This window comes from Abramis brama (genome assembly GCF_963993115.1).
Source record: "Abramis brama genome assembly, chromosome: 5".
Classification (NCBI taxonomy): Eukaryota; Metazoa; Chordata; class Actinopteri; order Cypriniformes; family Leuciscidae; genus Abramis; species Abramis brama.
The window spans coordinates 9,802,529-9,828,155 of record NC_139967.1 but is presented as its reverse complement, the minus strand read 5'-3'; the positions used below and the strand labels follow the sequence as shown (position 1 = coordinate 9,828,155).

General features: G+C 35.2%; 1 protein-coding gene across 2 annotated transcripts in view; it reads left to right on the top strand.

Moving 5' to 3' along the window:
• slc39a14 (solute carrier family 39 member 14) overlaps positions 1-21,715 on the top strand; it is a 34,855-nt gene extending 13,140 nt beyond the window's left edge. For both annotated transcript variants that reach the window (XM_084114087.1, XM_084114086.1), the window contains exons 3-9: positions 1,216-1,387; positions 9,412-9,581; positions 13,586-13,708; positions 14,233-14,424; positions 16,276-16,495; positions 16,586-16,770; positions 18,304-21,715. In XM_084114087.1, the coding sequence (XP_083970213.1) occupies positions 1,216-1,387; positions 9,412-9,581; positions 13,586-13,708; positions 14,233-14,424; positions 16,276-16,495; positions 16,586-16,770; positions 18,304-18,456 (1,215 nt within the window). In that variant the 3' untranslated portion in view covers positions 18,457-21,715. The remainder of the gene's footprint in view (positions 1-1,215; positions 1,388-9,411; positions 9,582-13,585; positions 13,709-14,232; positions 14,425-16,275; positions 16,496-16,585; positions 16,771-18,303) is intronic.
• The last annotated feature ends 3,912 nt before the right edge of the window (positions 21,716-25,627 follow it).

Below are 25,627 nucleotides of genomic sequence, written 5' to 3'. Positions count from 1 at the left end.
ACAAGGACCACAAGTGGAATATCTGCACGATGTGCGCGCCATTTTGTTCCTTGAAGAATAGATTGTTCACCAACAATATTGAGTTTATTCAATAAATTAATATAACAATAAAATGCTTCCTGGGTTTGTTTTTAATTTATTTTTGTCAGCTAAACAGCTGTGACCTAAATTGACCTAAGATTGTTCTAAATTTTCATTAAATTTAAAGGGGTCCTGTTATGCTTTTTTACATTTTCAACTTACTTTCTTTTTGAGCGTGAAGGTCTGTAAAGTTATAAAGCACAAAGTCACTCCAAAGGGAGTTATTCTCTATATCAGTAAGCACTGTTTCTGAACTCCCTGAAACACCTCAATTGTAGTCTTGAGTTTTCTTCCAGGAACTTACATGTCACAGTATTCCTCATTTAAATAAATCCTGACCAAGACGTGCTCAAAAAAAGGGACGAGGCCTGGTTATTATGTTAGTAGTGTGTTGAAACTCATGGTTATGGTAAGAGCCAGCATGACATTTCCAAAACGCAATCAAAGCAGTTGACCAATCACAACACACTGGTCCAGCCGTCCAATTAGAGCACATTTTGCTTTTAAGAAGGGTCGCTTCATAGAGACAAGAGCTAAACAGCGTTTCTGACAGACTGGGAAGAGAAGTGCTGCAATAATGTTAAATATGTGAAAAATAATGTGTTTTCTGAACATTGAAGCTCTTAAAGACTTTGACAATGAGCATAATAGGTCCCATTTAGTGGTAAATATTTTGTCTAAAATATATATATATATATATATATATATATATATATATATATATATATATATATATATATATATATATAATTTTAATTTAATTCTCTTGACAGAATATGTATTTTTATTTTTCATTATTTCATATTTTAATCTCATGTTTCTATGTTCATAATTGTATATTTAAAACAATTTCTGCTTCAGATGAAGGTTTTTGTAAACACGGGCCACGGCTCATGAAATATGTTTTTCTTTTTTTCTTAGATATGTCTTTAACATTTTTGAACCCGAATCTAATCCTGATATTTATCACCATATGACCTAGAAATGTTACGTTGTTTGACCTCATGGTCAAGTCTTTGGTTTCGATCCTTTGCTGCGACAGCTCCAGCTCAAACTCTGCACTCTCAATGCTGTAATTGAAGCTTCTCCTTTGAGATCAGTAATTGAAACCTCTGTCCTGTCCTCTGCTCTCAGTGCTTGGCTGCAGACACTCTGGCAGCGTATGGGATGAGCGAACAGTCTCGTATAGATGAACGAGGCCTGCAGGAGATCTGCCCTACCATGATACAGCAGCTGGACTCACAAGCATGTAAGACCCAACAGGAGCAAGAGTCCGAGACCAGCCCCAGACCCACTTACGCTGAGGGTAAGACTGACTATCCATTGAGAGAATATAGATAATATTATTGATCATGCCAAATTTTTATTATCAGTCACAACATTGCCAAAAGTTTTAGCTATACCTATCATCAGTAACAAATCACACTGGTGTGCAATCTCCTTAAACAAACATTTAAAGATGACTTATGCATAATAAAGTCCATTTATAGGCCATAACTTTAACACCCAGACCTGAACTTCATTGAACATGCACGCCATGGTTTTAAAATTAATTGTTCAAGAATCACATATTTTTGTGCTGTGCAGGTGTCAACATATTTTGGTCATGAATCAAGGGTAATATGTAATACGTGAGATTTGTGCACACTGTGAATGCCATGACACTTATTAACAGTTCTTGTTGTTTTCTTTAAACCTTCACGTAATGCACGTCCCCAGGTAATGTTAGGTGTTAAAATGCATCAATAAAGATAAAGAACAACACCTTGGCATATTTATTGCAGACTAGTCTAGTTTATATCTGCTGATCACTGTAGACAATCTTTGACTTGGCCATCAAAGGAAAGGCTTCTAGTAAATACAGTGGATCAGCTGATTTAGTTTGAACTTGAGAGGATCGGAAAAGTGCAGGTGTTCTCTTGTGTTGAGCCTTGATCTCCAGTTAAAGTGTGATAAGAATATTCAACTCTTTGAAAACTGACAAACATAGAAACGTGACTTTAAGAAAATAAAAAACAAATGCAAGTTGCTTTGACATTTTGGTTATCTAAGAAAGACGTAAGCACATAAAACATTAGCTATATAATACAGTTCAAATGTTTCAGTCTGTAATATTACAATTAAATATCACAATTTGAAATTACCGTTTTTATTATTATTATTATTATTATTATGTAAATGTAATTTATTCCTGTGATGTCAAAGCTGAATTTTCAGCATCATAACTCCAGCCTTCAGTGTCACACTATCCTTCAGAAATAATTATCATTATTATTAACATTAACATTATAAAACAGTTGTGCTGCTGAATATTTTTGTTGAAATCGTAAGTAATAATTTCTTTCCAAAAAACAATTCTTACTGACCCCAGATTTTTTAACAGTTGTGTACTTTTAAAAAAATTAATACAAAACAATTTTGAAACCCCTTCAGATGGTTTAACTTTATTAGATCATGCTCATATAGTTAATGTGTTGAAATGGGGCCATTCCTTGTCAACTCAACCCGAGGTCCCCAGTTAAAAATGTATTTTGATTAAAAAAAATATATACTCTCGTGAAACAAATACATAAATGAAGAAGGAAGCCAAATTATGAAATGCTCTGGATGCAAGTGTTATATAAATGCTATGAATGTTTACTGAGTAATTTACTATTCTGTAGAGGGTGGTCAAAATGACCATTTTCATCTGAGATTTGGAGCCAAATTACAGGGGGAACAAATTAATTTAGAAATATAGCAGTGTTATTATTTAATTTTTACATAGAGATTAGTAGGTCCTTGTTGCATTATATGCCAATCGTGACAGTTCAAAAATGGGAAAAGCACTTTTCTGAAGGTTTCATTGCCTGTAACTTAAGAAGTATTAAAGATATCTTAATATGTACATACACCCATATTTGACCGTTTTAGCTATACCTATTAGTAACAATCAATCACACAGGTGTGCAATCTCCTTAAACAAACTTTTCAAGAGGATCTATGCAAATCTTTACGCTGCGAGATGCCATGACATTTATTAACAGATCTTGTAATGTGTCTTTTAAACCGTCACATGTTGCACGTCCCCAGGTAATGTCAGGTGTTAAAATGTATCAATAAAGATAAAAAACAACACCTTGGCATATTTATAGCAGACTAGTCTAGTTTATATCTGCTGGTGACTGTAGACAATCTTTGACTTGGCCATCAAATCAGGCTTCTAGGAAAAATACAGTGGATCAGCGGATTTAGTTTGAACTCTGACTGAGAGGGTCGGAAAAGTGCAGGTGTTCTCTTATGTTGAGCCTTGATCTCCAGTTAAAGTGTGATAAGAATATTCAACTCTTTGAACACTGAAAAACGTTAATGAATTAGAAAACAAAATGTCTAAGCAACTTGCATTTATTTATTTATTTAAGAAAGATGGCACAAGCACATAAAACATTAGCTATATAATTCAGTTTAAATGTTTCAGTCAGTAATATTACAATTAAATATCACAGTTTGAAATGATTTTTTTTTTTTTTTTGAATATATTTTAAAATATAATTTATTCCTGTGATGGTAGAGCTTAATTTTCAGCATCATTACTCCAGTCTTCAGTGTCACATGATCCTTTAGAAATCATTCTAATATGCTGATTTAGTGTTCAAGATGCATTTCTTGTTATTATCATTATAAAACAGTTGTGCTGCTTAATATTTTTGTTGAAATCATGATTCATGAGTATTCTTTTCTTTCCCCCCAATTTTGTTTTGAATGGTAATGTACTTTAAAAAATAATTACAAAAAATATTGAAACCTCTTCAGATAATCATTCTCGTATAGTTAATGTGATGAGGCCATTCCTTGTCAACTCAACCCGAGGTCCCCAGCTAAAAGTTTTGATTAAAAAAAAAACATAAATGAAGAAGGAAGCCAAGATATTAAATGCTCAGGATGCAAGTGCCATGTAAATGCTGTGAATATTTGTAGAGAAAATAGCCATTTTCATCTGATATTCAGAGCCAAATTAAATGTGTAATACTCAAAATTAGTATGCCTTTGTTACCTTTAAAACTCAAGGGCCCGGTTTCACAGACAGGGCTTAGACTAAGCCAGGATTAGACCATAGATCAATTAGGACATTTAAGTAATTTTTATAAACATGCTTAGAAAAAAACATTACCGATGTGCATCTTAAAACTAAAAAGGCACTGATATATTTTTAAGATCAGTCAGTGCAAGTTTATTTCAGTGGAAACAGCTCAGACTTACATTTTAGTCTAGGACTAGTCTTAAGCCCTGTCTGTGAAACCAGGGGAAGAAGTATTAAAGATATTCTGGTTCTTAACAGACTACTCTTTTGGCATCTTTAATTTTTAAGGCCCTGCAGAGTCACGTGCAGTGGCTTAAGTGCCCAAATACTTTTGGGGTCACGGGCAAAATAAGACATCTTCACTTTTAAAATGGCTAGCTTGTATATTTCAGATGCCAGCAACATCTGGATTCAATCACAGTACTCTGGTCAGACAGGAGAATTGAAGGGAGGCTGTGAGCTTAGAGAGTCTTTCAAAAGCTGAACTGAAATATCCCTTGTGTAGGCGACAGATATAAAAAGGCAAGACGGAGAGTTCGGAGAATTTCATGGGCGTGTGTGAAGCCTGCGGGGACATTTCAGGAGAGAATGTCATGAAGACAATTTCACATGCACTCTATAATCTGTGATTTGTTAACTTTACAAACACTTCGAATCTGTGCAGGTTTTTGTATTCACCTTAACCTAAAATTAACCATGTCTATGATGGACTATTTATTTAATTTATTAAAATTCTTGTTTTTAATCAGCCTGTGACTCCTTGTCACTAAACATGTTTAACATCTGTGCACAGTAATATTTCCTCATGCTGTTCTTTATCTGCTAAACAAGTCACTTCTGGGTTTTGACATTTCTTGTGCATCCTGGCAGCGGGATACGAAATGGAAGCAGGATGTCGCAGTGCCACTTCCCGCCGGAATTCAAGAGATAAGGGGAGGGAGAAATGTGTGCTTTTGGAGTCTTATATAGCATCCTATTCTTAATGCAGTCTATCCCATTCAGTTCTTAACAAAAAGTTCTGTACTGGCACCATGCTACAGTGATGGTAATACATTTTGTTCTGAGTATTTGCTTTGTTCATGTACCAACGAAAACCAGGGAATTTCTGGTGGTTTGGGACATGAAATTATCAGAAAAGAGAAGGGAACAAGATTAAAGCAGGATGCATGCCAGGCCCAAACCAGATCATTTGCATAAGTGCCACATCTCAGTGTGCATAAAATGTAACGTAGCATGTGCCACAATTCATTTTTTAGTTTTGGTTCTGTCTCAACCTTCCCACTGCAAAATGTGGGAACCTTTCAGGTGTTCATTTGGAGTCCCAAAACGATACTTTCTATTACAATACTAGTACATTAAATAAACAAATATACACGTATATAAAAACAAGTTTAAACATTTCAAAATTAGTTTTGTTCCCTATAAAAGCCGATTGCTGAATGTTTTAACAATAAACAACTTGAAAGGACAGTTCATCCCAAAAATGAAAATTCTGTCATAATTTACTCTCCCTCATGTCGTTTCAAATCTGTATGACTTTGTCTTCTCTGAAATAGATAAGAAGATATTTGAGAAACATTGGTGTCTAAACAACATTGGACCCCATTAACTTTCATCGAATGGGCAAATACTGCATACAGTGGACAGTATACATAAGGCAGTGGACCTTGGTTGAAATTAAATTTATTTTATTTTATTTTTGCTCAGAATAAAAAGTCTATGCATTGACTTGTACTTTATGTACTTTTATCATTTATAGTGAACTCAACCTCTTTCTAGTTGCAATAGTGTCTCAGTCCACATCACATTCACATTGTTTTTTTTAGGAAGCCAAACTATTTTGAAAGAAAAAATATTTCACAAGTGTATACTTTTGTTTTTACTTTATAGTAGTAAAATTACAATAGCGTCTTACTTTCTTGACTTGCAAGTTTCTGTGACAACAGGTTTACAAACGTTTTATTATAAATCTAGTGAAATCATCTGTCCACAGAAATGTTGGAAATTATGTAATGTGAATACAAAGCAAACCAGCCACACATCACAGACCTTTGTGATTTGAAGAAGTCGGATCGCGATATTGATTTTAGTTTGATTGACATATGCTTTGCCAAAGCAGTGTAAAAAAAAATTAATGTTATTATGAGAAGTGTAAATATATTTTCGGGTTATTATGAAACTGGTGTGACCAGTTAGATGGGCCACCACAGTCTAGATAATTAATGGGAAATGATGACAGAATTTTCATTTTTGGGTGAACAATTCCTTTAAATAACTTTGAAAACCGCCTCACTGGATATTTGCACACACAAACTGATTATGATTAATACGCTGGCGATATTAAAGGTAATTTAAATGCTTACACGGTGTATTTTATCGGGTCATAGTATAGGGCAAAAACCCAGTTTTCTGACCCGTTCACGATTTGACATCATAACCAAAGTACATCCAGACGATATCAGGTCTAATGTAAACATGGTTTTCTTGCGTTTTTGGATTTTCATAGTGAGCTTATGTCTGATGTATCTGTGTATATGTATATTGCTTTACAATACACATTGTCCCAAAGGATCTTTACAGAAATAAAACAAATAGTGTGTTGTAACAGTGTCCAGAAATACATCAGTGTGTTGTTATGAATGATTTACTTCTTCTCATGGTAAAGTGCTGACAGCTGTTAACAAATTCAGCTCTGTGGTTTTGGAGAAAGCCAGCCGATATATGATCTGTACACACACGCACCTGCCACGATCCACTCCCACATAATGACATTCTCTCTAATACTGTACATGTGTCTATTCAGGAGTGTATTGTGACTGATATCTTGTATTTCTAGGGATTCCAGTTCGACTGGGTTTAATAACAGAACAGTGCAGCCAGACAGATTATATGCCATAATCCACACGCACACAAAAGCTGTGGGATGTGTCTGCTGGTGTGTAATGTCATGTCATGTCATTAAAAGGTGTGTATGTGTGTGTGTGTCCTGCAGTGTGGGGTTACTCAATTTTGAGTGTGACTCTGGTTAGTGCATTCGCTTTGACCAGTGTTTTTGTGGTGCCCCTGATGAGGACGCGGTTCATGCGCAGAGTTCTCATCTATTTCATCGCGCTGTCCATCGGAACGTTGTTGTCCACTGCCATCCTACAGCTCCTGCCTGAGGTTCAGTATCCATCCACCCATTTCCACCCAAACACACCAAATCAACCGCGGATCAAGATTAATCTCAGAGGGGTGTCTGGAATTGTCGCCTTTTTCCTTCTGTCCTCCTTCACACAATGTTTTCTCCCTTTCATACATAACAAAACACCCCTAACCACAGTAAAGACACCTCTTAATCTGGTTGTTTCCTCTTCCTCTCCAGTTGCCTTTATTTCTTCCATGATTGTTTTGTTGGTACATTTTTTTAGGAACATAAAAGCTGTTAAAAACTTCTGTTCAAGGTCAGTCTTGCTCATATAGTCTAACAATAGCTGATTATTTTGTATTTATAAATAATGACTGACAAACTCCGATGACTGGCAAAATCAGATGGCTAAAAAAGACCCATTAATAGATTGAATCAGACGGCGTTTTTTTAATGCTGTTTTTAGGGGAACATATTTTTACTAATCACATTTTTACAGCGTTTTCTGTGCTGTTCTTTGTGAGGATACTTTGTTTATTTTATTGTATTTTTCATTTTTTTTATCATTAATTTATTGAGTGGATAATTTTGTGTTTAAGACCACTTGAAAATTATGACTAAATCTTAAGACGTTTGCAACTTTAAAAAAACAACAACAAAAAACAAGGACCCATGAATAGGCCTGGATGGAATCAGATTTGATTTTATTTAAACAATATATATTATTATTATTATTATATATTTTTTTTCAACTTTGCATGTTGTGTTGCTTGAAAGTTTTGAAAAAACGTTTTGAAATATGATGGTTAAATTGGCAACAGCCAAGACAGTCGAGTTTGGTGAATCTTGAAAGCTGTAGGAGGGGTTTGGATTTTTGGTTTTGGATTGTCCAAGTCAACCTAATGTTTGATGTTTGTTTGTTCCACAACTTTTGGGAGATGATCAATACCCCCTGCCCTAATCTGCCTCTGCCTCAAATTGTTCCTCTACCCATGAATTTTAAAGTAGACCACTAACACTTAATTTATTCACTATTCATCAGCTATGGAAATCCCATCCAAAGAGCTAATGAAGTGCTGCATGTTTTTTTGTCGGGTTGTTGTTGGTGATAGCATTGCTCAAACTGACCTACAGGTACACCTTGTGTGCTGGGTGTTGACGGTTCATTGACTGGTCAACATAATTACAGGTGTTTTCAGTTCCTCTGTTGCCTCTGGGAATTGTATAGACTGAGAGGAGGAGGGGAATGTTTAGTTATCTCGTGTTTGAGTGACCTTGTGTCTTAAGGCATCATTTGTTCTGTGATGGTCAACAGGAAGCCGCCTCCCCCTACTTCCTCTGTGAATGAAACAATGGATTCTAAAATGTGAACAACATACACTACTGTTCAAAAGTTTGGAGTCATTCTTTTTTATTTTATTTTTAATCAGCAAGGGTGCATTAAATTGATCAAAAGTTAAAGTAAAGCCATTTATAATCAAAACATTTGTTTCAATGCTGATCTTTTGAACTTTCTATTCATCAAAGAGTCCTGAAAAAAATAAAAAGCAGAAAATTCAGCTTTGCAATAACAGGAAACATTTATTAGGAATTATATAAATTTTTCTCAATATTACAGTTATATTTTGATGTAACAGATGCTTAGCATCAGATTATTATTTTTTTTCTTCAAAAAATCTCATCGACCCCAAACTTTTGAATGGTAGTGTAATAGCACGACTCTGGAATGTTTATGATTTATTGCTGTTAATTAAATATATCAATGAACATCACATCTACTGTAAATGCAGTTTATGAATGAGATTTGATTAAAAAAGATATACTGCATATTTCCTTCAAATGTCCAAACCCTCATTGTGGTTGCATGAATTGATTTAATAGTTCAGTGGCCCACAGAACCCTCTCAGGGAGTAAATCTCACAATTGAGATTATGAATATCAACCTTTCACCTAGTATTAATTAATCTGCTGATTAATTCAAATATTCTTTCTTCTTTTCTCCCTTTCTTTTTCACCTCCCCTGTTCTCTCTCTCTCTCTCTCTCTCTCTCTCTCTCTCTCTCTCTCTCTCTCTCTCTCTCTCTTTCTTTCTCTCTCTCTCTCTCTCTCTTTCTCTCTCTCTCTCTTTTTGGTTGTTTGGCCAGTGTGGGGGTATGGTTTCCTGTGTGTGACAGTGATATCTCTGTGTTCACTGGTCGGGGCGAGTGTGGTTCCCTTCATGAGGAAAACCTTTTACAAGCGGTTGCTGCTGTACTTCATAGCCCTGGCCATTGGTACTCTGTACTCCAACGCCCTCTTTCAACTAATCCCAGAGGTAGAGTGGACACGTGTGGGAAACGGGGTTATAGACGTGTGCCACACAACCAGACTCACTAGATAAAGATGTCCTGGTTGAGTCTTTATGTTGAGTCTGGCATTTAAAGGAATAGTTTGCTCAAAATGAAAACGCTTCATTTACTTGTCCTCATGTTGTTCCAGACATTTGCAACACAAATGAAAATATTTTATGCAACATCAAAAAACTTCTAGAGTCACCTAAAAATCGTAGATAGGTTTTATCTTTCTGTATAGAAATGATTTATTCTATTTCTCTGTCCTTTGTTCTTTTAAATATGTTTGTTAATCGTTTTTAATGTTTATAATTTAAAACAAAAGATGTTATTTTGCGCTGTTTTTGCCATTTCATTAGCCATTAGCCAAGCATAACAGCTTGAGCGAACGCAATCCTTCTTTTGGTGTTAATAAAACTACTGTAAGGATTTAATAAAGACATACAGTGAGAAATTAGCGATGCAAAGGTGTGAAGACAGATATTTTTGCGGCTGACGTTATTGCATTTGTGTTTCAGAGAGTGCGTGGTAGAGGGGAGAGATTTTTTTCTGTTTGTGACAATTTAATTTCAAAATTTATTTGGATAAATTATTGACATTTTTAATGTCTCTACGCTAGTTTGCCCTGTTTAGTAAATCTGGCCCTTAGATACTGACATGGCATAAGACAAAAAAAAATAATATTTTATGTTTATGTTTACTTTAAAATAAAAATGCATGGTGATTCACACCGCCAAACTCCAAAAAGGATAAAAAGTATTAAAATTCAGTAGACTTGTATATGTGATATTCAGAGTTTTCTGAAGTCATTCAATAGAAGCTGGTTGGTGCGACTGAAACATCATCCATTCTTATTGTATACAAAATAACAGAGTTGACATTCTGCCAAAACAAAACAAAAAATCTAATTTTGAGTTCTAGTATCTTTTGGAACAACATGAGGGTGAGTAACTGATTACAGGATTTTCATTTTCAGGTCAATATTCCCTTTAAACACAAATATAAGTTTTCCCAGGCTCAGTGGTTCTCCCCAGCTGGAAGGCTAAACAACAGAGTAAAAAAAACAACAATAAAGGAAATTTGTATTGATTCATAACCAGATCACATTGGCTACTTCTTTTAAATGGGTCATGACATGAATTTAATTATTTTAATATGTTCTTTGAGGTTTACTTATAATGTTAATAAATACAAAAACAAATATATTTGTGGAAAAACGATTATTTTCAACCCTCACTCTGACCGTCTGTGCGAAATGATCAGTTATTAAAGGGATAGTTCACTTTGAAATTAAATTTTGGTATGTTTTAGCTTACCTCAAGGGCATCCAAGATGTAGGTGTCTTTGTTTCCGCGGTAGTTTCAATTTTGATATTTTTAGGTCAAACCGTTCTTGTCTGTCAGTCATCAATCTGAGGGTGCGTGCGCTTGCGCAGACTAAACCAGAACGCGCCCGCGCCCTCAGATCACTTGGACGTGGTTGTGTACAAGAGGTAAAAACGATATAAATACTGTTCGTTTTCTCACACAAACTGCTCGTTCCGTGTCTTAGGCCATCAATGTGTACTTACGATGGGGAATTGTTTAATTTGGACTTCTCTGTGCATGCTCTTTGAGGTGGTGACCATAGACCTGCATTATATGACTGACAGACAGGAACGGTTTGACCTAAAAATATCAAAATTGAAACTACTGCGGAAACAAAGACACCTACATCTTGGATGCCCTTGAGGTAAGCTAAAACATACCAAAATTTAATTTCAAAGTGAACTATCCCTTTAAGGAGCGGCTCCTTTAAGGCTTGTCAGTAAACGGCCACTATTATGATTAGCTAGCGTCATTGCATAGGAAACACGGTATCAACACCCACTAGCAATTGCATGTAACATTATCCATATAAAACCGTCATTTACAGACAAAGCGTTATGAAATCATTTACTTATGCTGTTAGATCCAATACTGCTGACTGCTTCTTCTGTCAACAAAAGTTTCTTTGCAAACTCTCCATTACGTTCTTCCTCGTTTACAAACTATCTGCAGTCAAATTCTCAGAACAAACATAAAACACTCTGACGCAATCCAGGATGCCATCAAAAATGAAACATCCACTTGTTCCTGACGGTTATGTTCTATTTCTACAGAAATGAGCAAATGAGCTGTTTAAACGGGATTTGTCAAAGCAAACGTTCCTTTGCATTTCCATTTACTCTTCCATTTGTCTTCTTGCCGGCAGACTTAAAGGAATTGTTCACTTAAAAACTAAAATTCTGTCATCATTTACTCACCCTCAAGTTGTTTCAAACCTGTATGCATTTCTTCCTTCTGCTGAACACAAAAGAAGATATTTTGAAGAATATCCGTAACCAAACAGTTGATGGACCCCATTGACTTCCATTGTAGGAAAAGAAAAATACTATGGAAGTCAATATGGGGTCCATCAACTGTTTGGTTACGGATATTCTTCAAAATATCTTCTTTTGAGTAAATGATGACAGAATTTTCATTTTTAAGTGAACCATTCCTTTAAGTGCGTAGATTAACCTATGTCAGAAAGTGAATGGACATCTGTAAACTGTATCCAGTTTAGACCACATCAGTGATTATAATAGGTTATTTTTGCTTTTGACGCGACGCTCAAATCCAGTGTAGGCAAATTTCAGCCGTTAAGTAACTGAACTCCAGTGGGCGGGGCCTATGGTGCGATGATGTATAACTTTTTGTCAATGTCTTGCTCTGGGGGCAGCCATATACAAATGTATTTGCCTGTGTGATGTCACAGATCCCACAATATCAAATCGAGCCGTTTTTGGAGCTTAAGTAAATGCTTTGTTTATAATGAGGAAGTTGGAAACTCGCAGGATGTTTGAATGGTGCAAAGACCTTTTATATGTCAAAAGATCAAGGCAAATTTGATTTCTCATGTCATGACCCCTTTAAAATCATATAGTAATGCCCTTTCACGCTACAATTTTGAGGCAAGTTGGCATGAAACTGGAGCACACATCATTTTGTGAACCATTTAAATGAATAACTATAAATGAATGACCCAGTCTGGTGAAAAGCCAAGCAAAAAGGGGGGAAGCCCTGAGGCATTAGTGTACTGGTATCAAGACCCAATCTAAAATAAATCCCATGCTCACTCTTCTTGACTGCTTGTAACAAGTGTGAAATAAATGTGAAGAATACTTTCTTCTCAGTTGGTAAATTCATTTCTTGATTTGTAAAAAGAACCATGTTTTCACATGTTTTCACCTTTTCTGGTGTCTAGGAGAGTGATTAGGGGCTTGTTTTTTGGATTGTATCCATACTAAATGCATATATTCTACACCGTACTGCTCACATTCTGTTTTAACATATTATATGCAGCCTACACCACTTGATGTCTCTCACACACACACACACACACTACATTTCAAAGGTTTGAGGTCTATTTTTAAGAATTATCTTATATTTGATCAAAAATACCGTAGAAAACTGTAATGTGAAATATTTCAATTTAAAATATCTTTTCTATTTTAATATATTTTAAAATGTAATTTTTTTTCCTGTGATGGTAAAGCTGAAGCAGCCATGTCACATGATCCTTCAGAAATCATTCTAATATGATGATTGAAATTATTATGCTCAAGAAACATTTCTTGTCAATATTGAGAAAGTTGTGCTGCTTAATATTCTTTTGGAAACCATTATACTTTTTATTTTATTTATTTATTTTTTTAGATTCTTTGATGAATAGAAAGTTAAAAAACCATGGCAGTGGAACAATGTAAAAGTCTGAAAAAGTATCAATTTCTTGAAAAAATAAAATAAAAATCTTACTGACCCCAAACTTTTGAACGGTAGTGTAGTTCAACATTTAACATATAATTGTATGATAGTGTTATGAAACAATATTAAAGGTTAAAAACAAATACTATATTATTATGATTTTAAGTAGTTTGAGTAAAATTGTATTTGACTTTTTAAACCATGCTTTTTTCTTTATGTAGGCCTTCGGATTCGACCCTATGGAGGATTATTATGTGTCCAAGTCCGCTGTTGTGTTTGGAGGATTCTACCTGTTCTTCTTTACAGAGAAAGTCCTGAAGATGATCTTAAAGCCAAAGGACGGGGTGAGGTTTGGACTAATAGTCTTCTGTACAAGTAAACCATGAAGTGGTTGTGTTTTTTTAGCAAACAGCTTTATCTGACATTGTCATTGTGACATGGGTTCCCAGTGACATCTAAAACAAAAATGGAGTTGTTTTTCATCACTTCAGAACTTTTAAAAGTTCAAACTCATGACGTTGTGCATTGGAATGTGTGAACAGTATGTGCAGAATTTTGTGATTGGTTTTAGTTCCTCAGAGGCTGCACTTTTTATTTGTATTATCCTTTGAAGGACATTGTTCTCCTGTTGGATGTAAAAAAAAAGGAACTTAATACTCATAAAAATACATTAAGGGTTTTATTGCAGTCTGTAATGGCTTGGGCAGAGCATTTTATTTAATGATTTATCATTAAACTTGCTTTTGAGATTGTGAGGTTTGTAATGCAGCACCCTCTAGTGGAGGATTTTCTTTGCAAGCTTATTCGCTCTCTCTTTCTTTTGTGCGTTTCTTCTGGTCCTTTTTGTTATCAAAATCTCTTTTGTTAGGGAGGGCATGGCCACGGCCACAGTCACTTCCCTGCAGAGCGCTATGCCAGCTCTAATGGTGACTTGGAGGATGGTGTGATGGAGAAACTGCAGAACGGAGAGGCTGGAGGAGCATCTTTACCCAGAGCGGAAGGAGATGTCAGAGGGGTTGGAGAAGACGACAAAATGCTGAGTACTGGGCAGACAGTACAGGTGAGAGATAAAACAAACCTTAGTCTTCTTCAATTGCTTAAATTACATTTTCCAGTGGTATTACAAATCGCACACACAAAAAATAAATAAAATCTGATAACAAATTTAGCACTTGTGGAATTAGCTTAAATGACTATTAACGTCACCCATTATGTCTCAAAGACAACTTGAAATTAAAATGAACACTATTCAAATGGTATATTAAAGAGGACCTTTTATGCTTTTTTACATTTTCAGCTGTCTTTAGTGTGTAATGTTGCTGTTTGAGCATGAAAATGTTCTGCAAAGTTACAAAGCACAAAGTCACTCCAAAGGGAGTTATTCTCTATATCAGTAAGCACTGTTTCTGAACTCCCTGTGAAACGCCTCGATTGTAGTCTTGAGTTTTCTTCCAGGAACGTACGTCACAGTATTCCTCATTTATTGGGGATATTTTGGGGATATTTAATTTTATTCTATCAATCAATAAATTCCACTAGAAACAAACCTTGTTGTATTATTTTATTTTAATTTAATACTGTGAAGCTGCTTTGATACAATCTGTATTGTGAAAAGCGCTATACAAATATACTTGATTTGATTTGATTTAAATAATTTCCACCAAACGCATATGAAAATGCGCAAGTTGTGTTAATAGTGTGTAGAAACTTGCGGCTATGGGTGTGACATTTCCAAAACACGCTCGTCGAGGTGCTGCAACAAAGTAAAATATGTGCATAAGTGAATGTGTTTTTTGAACATTCGATTCAAGCATGAAAACCTATTCTTGTAAACCCCAAAAACAAAATTAAGACTCTGAAAAAGAGCATAATATGGCCTCTTCAAGATTAATGTCATGCCAGAATTACTGCAATTATGAATTTCCAACTTCTAAAAACTGTCCAGGACTTTGTCTAATTCTTAATTACAACTCTGAATTCAATGAACTATGGCTAATGACGTCATGTAAACTGAGCCAAAATGGTTTCAACAGCCAAGGTACTTGAGTACCGCTGCACATTTTGATGTCATTTTAGTATGCTCTTCTTGAGTTTTCTAAATTAATATAATGTGTTTCAAGAGCATATAGAAGTTAATTATTATAGTGCTTTTGCTTTCATTAACATCAAAGCCAGTCATGTTGCAAGGGTTGCCATAAAAACCCATTTTTCTGTTTCTGAGGATGTGACCAGCATCTTAGTGTTGTCAGCTCGTAATTACCATCATTTCAGCACAGCACTTTAAGGAAAAAAGGCATAATTTTCATTAAATGACATCATCTATCTCTAAAACAATGTTTCTTATGTAAGCTAAAAGAACCCTGCAGGAGCTAAAAGAATATGTTTCACGATTCAGTCAAATGCTTCTGGCTATTAATTACACTACCGTGCAAAGATTTGTGGTAGTAAATAATGCTTTTATTCAGCAAGTACAAATTAAATAAAGACTAATTATTTTATTAAAAAATATTTCTATTTCAGATAAATGCTGTACTTCTAAACTTCATAATCATCAAATAATCATCAAATAATCCTGAAAAAAAGCATTGTTTCTACAAAAATATTAAGCAGCACAAATGTTTTCAACATTGATAATAATATTAATTGAGCACCAAATCAGCATATTAGAATGATTTCTGAAGGATCATGTGACAAATTCAGGAATACATTACATTTCAAAATACTTTAAAATTGAAAACAGTTATTTCAAATTGCAGTAATTTCATATTATTACAGTTTATAAAAAAAAATTGATCAAATAAATGCAGCATTGATGAGTATAAGAAATTTCTTTCAAAAGCATAAAAATATCTCACCGAAACATTTGAACAGAAGCGTATATTGACTTCTCTTGTTTGTGTCCCTGACGCAGGACTCTCAGAGTTCGGGTGGTGCTGGAACGGGTGGATGTTATTGGCTGAAGGGCAGGGCATACTCTGACATCGCCACTCTGGCGTGGATGATCACTTTGAGCGACGGTCTCCATAATTTCATAGATGGTTTGGCTATCGGAGCCTCCTTCACTGCTTCTGTGTTCCAGGGCATCAGTACGTCAGTGGCAATTCTGTGTGAGGAGTTTCCACATGAGTTGGGTGGGTAGAACTGCTTCTTTAACCCTTCTGTTAATGTGACCAATCAAAAATGGCCATAAACGTGCTGAATGTGTTGTTGTCGTCATGCAGGTGATTTTGTAATCTTGTTAAATGCTGGCATGAGCATCCAGCAGGCGCTGTTCTTTAACTTCCTGTCAGCGTGCTGCTGTTATCTGGGCATGGGCTTCGGCATTCTGGCTGGGAACAACTTCTCACCTAACTGGATCTTTGCTCTAGCCGGGGGCATGTTCCTCTACATTGCACTGGCTGATATGGTAAGAGACTTCATGTTGATCATTTGCTGGCTTTTAATGAACTGGTTTTCGGGAATGGGGTAATGATTTGATGAATTTTATTAATTCCTAAAGGTGAGTTTTTGTGATTAGTGAAGTGTAAGAGAAGTTAAAGGGATAGTTCACCCCAAAATGAAAATTCTGTCATCATTTACTCACCCTGATTTTTTTTCAAACCCGTATGAGTTTCTTTGTTCTGTTGAACACAAAATAAGATATTTTAAAGAATATTGGTAATCAAACAGTTGTTGGTAGCCATTGACTTCCATGGTATTTTTTTCTACCATGGAAGTCAATGGCTACCGTCAACTGTGTAGTTACCAAGATTCTTTCAAATATTTTCTTTTGTGTTCAACAGAACAAAGAAACTCATACGGGTTTGAAACAACATAAGTGTGAGTACATTTTTAAATTTTTGGGTGAACTATCCCTTTGCTACCAGTGTTATAACTAAAATTAAAAGCAGTACTAATTTAAATAGATTTTTGAAAATTTAATGTACATTTAAAACTAAACTTAAAAACTATATTATAAAAGGAAAAAATGGTAGTTTCCATGGGTGAAATTGTTTGGCTTGCATGTTTGTGTGGGAAAATACATTCTACCTCTAGATGGCGATAAAGTGACTATGACTGCGACTGTACTTAACTGTATATTTGACTGTGATTCAATGTGCTGAAAATGCTGATGACAACGGAGCACATAAAGAAAATTACTAATTAATTACAAAAACTAATATGTATATATTTTAGCTTCAGTTTTATTCAATTGAAATGTTAAAAACTAACTAGTAAAACTTGCTGAAATTGAACAGTAAATTAAAAAGTAAAAACTAATTTGGTTACAAAACTATAATATATGCACTATTGTTAAAAAGTTTGGAGTCATTATTTTTAAAGAAATTAATACTTTTATTCATAAAGATGCATTAAATGTTCATTCAAGACATGTCGTAATTACCGGAAAAAGCGCTCACTTGTAATTACAACTTGTAAACTGTGTGTTTTCTGAGAGCTCCGACTAGAGTAGTACGTCACTTGTTGTCATCTCGTTATTACGGTAGTTACGACATGGAGTGAACGCAACATAAATTTATAGATGGTGACAGTAATCACAGTAAAGACATTTGATTGACAAGATTTCGATTTCAAATAAATGGTCTTTATCAAAGAATCCTGAAAAAATATTAAGCAAGTTTTTAAGATTGATATAATAAGAAATGTTTCTTAAGCACCAATCAGCATATTAGAATGATTCATGTGACACGGATAAATTATATTTGACATTGTTATGTCCTTGGAGTGCATTAGAGACTTCTTTCAAAAACATAAAATATTGTTCCTGACCTCAAACTTTTGAACTGTAGCGTATAAGCATTTCCACAGTCCACAACTTGATAACCATGAAATCAGAGAATGCCATTACCCATATGGTTATCCCAAAATTTATTCTGTTGATTTGTATAATGTTTCTTACAATCCATGTGTCTCCATATTCCTTTGTCCATCTCTGCAGTTTCCGGAAATGAACGAGGTGAGTCGTGAGGAAGAGGAGGCCGGAGGAAGTGGCTGTCTGCTCACTTTCGCCATCCAGAACGCAGGACTGCTCACAGGGTTTGCCATCATGCTTATACTCACCATCTACTCTGGACAGATACAGCTTGCATAGCAGAGGACCTAAATACAAACTCAGACCCTGAGGGACTAACTCAGCACCTGGACTAAAACCTGAGACCTACTGGGACCTCCAGACTTAAATATGAGCCAGCTGTGCTGGCTTGTTTTAAAACGTTTGCCCAGCTGGACTAGGTAATGGCATAAATTGAAATGATATGGGCTTAAACCCTAGACTGTTTGAATGAAGCTAGAATTGACTGACCTGTGAATTTTGCTTTAAATCCATCCAAATCCCAGACCTGTGGATGGATGGATGCTTTACCATTCATCTAGTTTAGGTCTTCTCTCGTTCTTTTGCCTCAAAGCTTTAGGACACAGTGATGTCCCTGTACTGTGGGGTTTCCAGTACCCTCACATATGCATCTGGGTATATTTGTATTGATTTCTAATGTTATTTTTGTTCTTTCTCTCAGAGACAGACCACCTTTGTATTCCTGACCATGAGGATTAGAGTATTGTCCACTGACTGACATGTTACAGATGGGATAAAACTTGACTCATTTTATTGACATTTAGTCAAATGCAGGTTGTTTCCGATGCTTCAAACCAAATGCTTTTGTTTATTCAATAGAAAAATTCTAAACAAAAAAGACCAGTTTTTCCAATCTTAGGGACTAGATATATAGATATTCTGTAGGCTTATTAGTTGACACTCATTCTATTAAGCTGAACTAAGTAGGTCACTTTAATCAAAGGTTACTCTGAACTGTTTAATAAGTAGTTTTTAGTGTAGATACAGAGCAGTGTCTGTTCACAAATGTATCCGTACCTAATTTCTCCCCTCAATGTCATTCCATTATAGCAAGCAAAATGCTTGAAAAGGATTCATTTGTTATTGATGTTTTTTTAACCTCTTTAACAAAAAAGCAGAGACCAAGTTTCTTCTAGAAAAATCTCCTCCAACTTTTATCTGTCAATTTATGACCAGAATAATTGCTGCACATTTTATTGTATCCTCCTCTCATTTGTTATTTGCATAACCTTGAATGTTAATTGACAGACATAAAAAAAGATCATCCCACTTCCGTTTATATTTGCTTACCATTTATGATGATGATTATTATTCATTTAATAATAACTACTCCCAAACCTCAACTTAACACATTGTATTTTAAGAATATTTTCCACATCCTTTCATTTAATTTGAATGCAGTACTTTTCATATTTTAAGAAATAATTGGGAAATGCAAGCAAAATATGTGCATAAAGGTACAATAATACGATCATTCCTTATAACTTTTCCTGGTAATACTTTAGAATAAAGTTCCATTGGTTAACTTTAGTTAACTACATTAGTAAACTAACCATGAAAAATACTTCTAGAGCATATAATAAGTTCATGTGCATTTCAATGTTTACTAATACTGTATATTATTAAAATCGAAAAGATCTGCTAATATCATTTAATGGACCTGAGTTAACATGAACTAACAATGGACAGTTGAATTTGTATTAACTAACGTTAACAAAGATTAATAAATACTGTAATAAATGTTCTGTGCTGGGAAGATTACTTACAAATTTGTAGCAGGTTACCGATTTCCAAATTACATGAACATTTTTTTTCAGTTAGCAACGTAATCCATTACGCTACACATTTAAGGTAATGTAATCTAACTACTTTTTAATTACTTTGAGATTACTTTTGACCTAACTCGGTTATCACACTGAATTGGATAGGATAATATTGTACCATATTGATATAAAAATATAAATAGAAAGAAAATATATTTCACTCTATATCAACAACATGAAATGCATTAAATATTACATTACGTCAGGGTTTCCCATTGAATATAATCTAATTACAAGTACTTAAATCTTGGAATCTGATTACGTAATCCAGATTACATATAATTAGTTACTTCCCAGCACTGTAAATGTATTAGTCATTTGTTAGTTAATGCATTAAAGTTAACAAATGGAACCTTATCGTAAAGTGTAACCATTTTCCTTTATATATAGCACTATAGTACACTAGAGCTCTTTGCTAATTTAGCATCTAGACTGACAGGACTCACTTGGATATTTTTTGAATACCATTTAAAGCTGAAGTGTAATTTCTGTGGCACTAGTTTATTCACAAGTTTTTGCAAAATTCTGACTGTTTGTTTGGATAGGCTTCCTGAACACTACTATTGGTCACCACCCCAAATTCACCAGTCTTGTTGTGATCAACCAACAAATGACAACTTTGTTTCTGCATATTAAGATGGAAATTAATATTGGGGAAAAAATGACACTTCAGCTTTAAAATGACTTACAAGTTCATTAGGAGTATTAATCTTATACATATGGTCTACAGATATGTTCAATTTATATGCACAAAAATACCATTTAAATAGTTACAAACTATGAGATTATTCAGAAATTGATCTTGCGCTTTAGATCAACCTTTATGACGACGCTTCCAGAAAAATATATATATTCTTCCATTGCTTAATATTCATACTAGTTATATTCTTATCTGCTATTTTACTGCATAAGAATTGAACCGGACACCCCAGGATTACCCCTGTTTAGCAAATAGCTACAAGATCATTCTGTTCATTGTTTGAAATGTAATTTTAGAACTGAACGTGAAGCATATGGTCAACAGATCTGAGTGTAACAGTTTCAGGGTCGAATTTGCATTTTCTGTACATTTAGACTATCAGCGTTACTTTTTCTATAAAGCCCCTTTGTCTGATAAGTGTATGTAGAAGTTGCATTCAGCTTTGTGTGTGTGGTACAGGTTATAGAAACCATTATTTCAGCTGGCGTCTTATTGCTATGCATTGAAATGTCCTCTTAAGTGAATTTATGCCTTAACGAGAGGAGGTAGTCACCATTCAGTGGTAAAAGTTGTAAGTTTTTGTACATCATTTTAATTTCAGTAATATTTAAAGATTTTTTTGTAGTGTAGAATGTGTGTGAATGTCTGTTTGTGATTTTGCAATAATTTTTTTGTCATCGGTAATTGTATTTAAATAAGAGGGAAGCTGTTTTTAAATTGTGTTGTACGAGAGTATGTGAGCACATCAGCATCTCATTGTTTTTTGTAGTGGATGGAGGCCAGTGTACCTGGTTATGATGAAGGCATTATGTTACTGTAAACATCTCAAGTGTTTTGTGACTCATACCTGTGCAACATGCGAAATCTGATTGCTGGTGTCTTTTTTTTTGTTTGTTTGTTTTGAAATATTAAGCCATGGGTTTTAAGTTCATCTTTTGTGCAATGAAAAAAAAGAAAACATGATCCAAAACTGAAAGCTGTTGTTTCTCATTCATTTGTATGGTCTATTATTTAATGATATTTTGACTACAAATCATTTATAGTTATGTTGATAACATTCATTTTTATAAGCAACTTGTATTATTGATCGCAGACAATAATTCAGCTACGTAAGTCTAAGAATATTCTTATTACTTTGAGTTAGGGTTAGTGAAGTACTCCTCTTCATCAGGTTTGTGATTTAATGTCCTTTGAAACATCCTTAGATTCTTGATTTATCTATAAATAAATATTGCTGCTAAATAAAGAACTGATCGAATCTAACCGGTGTTTGCTCAAGTTGGAAGGTGTTTTTTTCCCCTAGCTGCGTTCATGAAATACTTTCTCACTCTATGGCTTACTTTGAAGACACTTTTTTTTTTTTTTTTTTGGTCCTTGGGTTGCATTTAAACTTTTAAAACCATCTATTATGTCTTGGTTTTCTTTCATATGAGTGCGGTAGCCTATATTTGTCCTCAAAGGTTTTTAATCTCACATCTATGGAAGGCCGTTAACGCCACGTTGAGTAAAAAAAAAAAAAAAAAAGATTCTTTAAGGCCTTGTCCACACAGACACGGGTATTTTTATAACCGTGACGTTTTTTACGCGGTTCGTCCACACGGAAACGCAGTATCAGGTCACTGAAACCGAACATTTTTGAAAACTCCTGCCAGGGTGAGGATTTTCAGAAACGCCGGTTGCAGTGTTGTCGTGTAGACAGTAAAACCGGGTTTTTTGCCTTGCGACGTCAGAGTGTGCGCCGTGTTTTGGTGCGTTCAAGTCCTCCTGGGAAGTTCGTACGTACGAGGTGGGAAGTCGTGTTTACGACGTGAGGTGCGTTCAAGCAGAACCCGTCTATTAGACATTCTCTGGTTCAAGTCAGTTTCGTCGGAGCAAGATGGCGGTACCTTCTTTTAATGGATTACATGAAAATACAGCAAGGTTTGTTAACTCTGCTTATAGAAAATGAAGAACAAAGAATGCGCATCAGGTGTGTTTTTCTTTTTATGTTTTTAATTAACTTATGAAGCCAATGATATCATATTTTGTGCAGAAAGCTTACTTTGTTATAAATAAAAAAGCCTTACAATGTCTCTGCTAAATACCTGTAAGTATTGTGATATATATTTTACTATCACTTTTCTCTCAATTAAAATTTACCGTCAACTACAGACGTTGCATTGATAATTTCCGACATGTTTCTCACTGACACGCCCCCAACTCCTACAGATCGGGGCCAGAGAATGTGTCGGGGCTTAAAGAAAATCCCGAGTTCCCCACTGGTATACGACATTGTGGTGGTGTTCAAGTGCGTTCAACTCGTAATTACGAGATGACTTGAACGCACCATTTGACAGGCTTCTGATTGGCCAACGTGGCTTTACGATTAGGGTTATATCGCCTCCTGCTGGTGTGGCATGCTCTTGACAGCGCTTGATAGCGTGTTTTTGCGTTTTCATGTAGACGGAGTTTTGTTTCATTAAAACAGTGTATACTTTTTTTCTTGATTTACCCTGAAAGAATGGAAGTGAAACGTGACAACATGCCCCATAGGTGGCGGGGTTCATTGTAACATGACCATATGACGGATTAAAATGTTATCTGATCTAATCCAAAAAAATATACACAAGACAAACTCAAATATTTTGTCAATAAAATATAATTATTAACTTTTTCATATAAAATAATGCAATTTTTTAAGAATTAAAAATAAAGTAAGTTTTGAGTTTGACAACGAACACACCACAAAACACAGCTATACAGCATAGTTCAAAACATAATAATAATTTCTAAACATTAACTCTCAGTCTTTATTCACCTTTTTGTCATGGTTTCTCAAAATAATTGATTTGAATATTTAAACAATCTGAGTAATTTTGTTTTTCAATTACAAGTTGCCTCTATTTAAGGCATGACTATATCACACTATTTGAAGCCATTGGTATAAGACGATCAATATTGATATTTTGTCCATATCACCAGGCAATACCGCTACACTGCATACAGGCAGGTTGACCGCTGGGCCTATGGCATTCTGGGCAGGCACATCAGGAAGCCCCTCCCTGCATGTGTTGCGTCAGCCATTAGAAGGCAGTTTCCAGAGGAAGAGGACTTTATAAAGGTTTTGAATGCCCAATTTTGTTGACAATCAATAGAAAATAACCACAAATTGTCTGTATAAAACTTTTATGATCATATATACACACTCATGTGTTATTAACGTGTTAAATCGTGAATGCTGTGCTAGATACACGCCAATAGCCTCATCCTTGTTGATCCTCTGGAGGGATCTGGAAAGGGAAGCAGGTGTAGTGGAAGACAAAACTGTACTGCGTTCTCGTAGAGCAGGGTTCACCAATCTCGGTCTTGGAGGGCCGCTGACCTGCAGAGTTTAGCTCCAACCCCAATTAAACACACCTGAACCAGCTAATCAAGGTCTCATAGGCATACTAGAAACTTTCAAACAGGTGTGTTGGAGCTGGTTGGAGCTAAACTCTGCAGGACAGCGGCCCTCCAGGACCGAAATTGGTGAACCCTGTCGTAGAGCCTGTGGTGACCTGGAGTATTCCTCTCTCAGAGACTCCATGAGGGCTGATGCACATGCTGGGAGAAGGAAGCAAACATTTAGATCACATTCATTGTTGACTCATGGTCTGACTTGCTTAATATTTAGGAATTGACTGAAACTGCTAACCGTCTGATGGCTTTTCCTTAACAGGACGGACTACCCAGCCACCTTTGCGGAACCTTGGGTAGCGAACCGCATAACACACCTCACCATCACTGGTTCGATTGCATTTTAAACTGTAAACTATGCCACATGGGCACATGATGACTCCTCAGCCTCCTAGTATAACACAAAAAAAGACTTTCTTAAAAAAAAAATCTTAATTTTTTTTAAACATTAATGTATTGCCAATATATTGACTGTAATATCAAAGGTTATATTTGTAACACCAGACAAAACAGTATTAGAAATTAAGCTCACCAGAAGCACCCCAGATTTTTTTCGAAGATTTTGTCATATGTTTGCCTCGATTTCATTTCATTAGACAATCTGAGGAGGTCACTCCGAGATCCAGTGGAGTCCAGACCACATTCTTTGCATAGTTTCCGAATAACATTAACCTAAAAAAAAATATTATTGAATATAGTGTAGTATATTGGAAAAAAATAGTACTTTTACAAACAAACCTTTTGCTTTTGAAGTTCTTCCTTCAGCCTCTCCTCTGTCACCATAATTTCTGCAGTCTCTGAGGCAGACTTTGAAGAATTAAGTTTTTCATACTCTGTGTTTAGCACACTATCTGAATGACGCGTGTTTTTGCCAATCCAAGGAGCCCAGAAGTGATACGTTGGTTTAACAACAAATGGATTTTGTGCACCACCTACAAAAGCAGAATTGAAAACATAATAAGCTGTGTGATTCTTTTAATTTCTTTGCAATATAGTGAAAAAAAAACTATGTTTGCACATACTTGCAACAAATCCACGCCATATCATCTCTTTGGACAATGCCTCCCAGAATGTTTCCAGATTGACTTCCCCTTGAAAGTTTTCTAGAGGTTCCTCTATGTCACTTATTGGAAGAAAACAAAAGTGTACAAAAAATGTTCACTATATGGCAATAACATGAAGAAAAAATAAATAGAAAATAAATAAATAAAGCAAACTTGGAAGTGAACATGATTACAATAAACATACCAGAAAACTGGAAAACACCCTTTTTGTGTAGATCCATTATCACAACAGGGGGATAATCACCACAGGTAACGCATGAATACTTGTACTCATGTTTTATAAGGGCCTCAAAGTGTAAATAGGCATGCAGCACCGTGTCTGCTGACGGAAACTTTAAACCGGTCAAATCTTGCAAAAAATCAATGGCTCTGCTCACAGAAGTATGCAC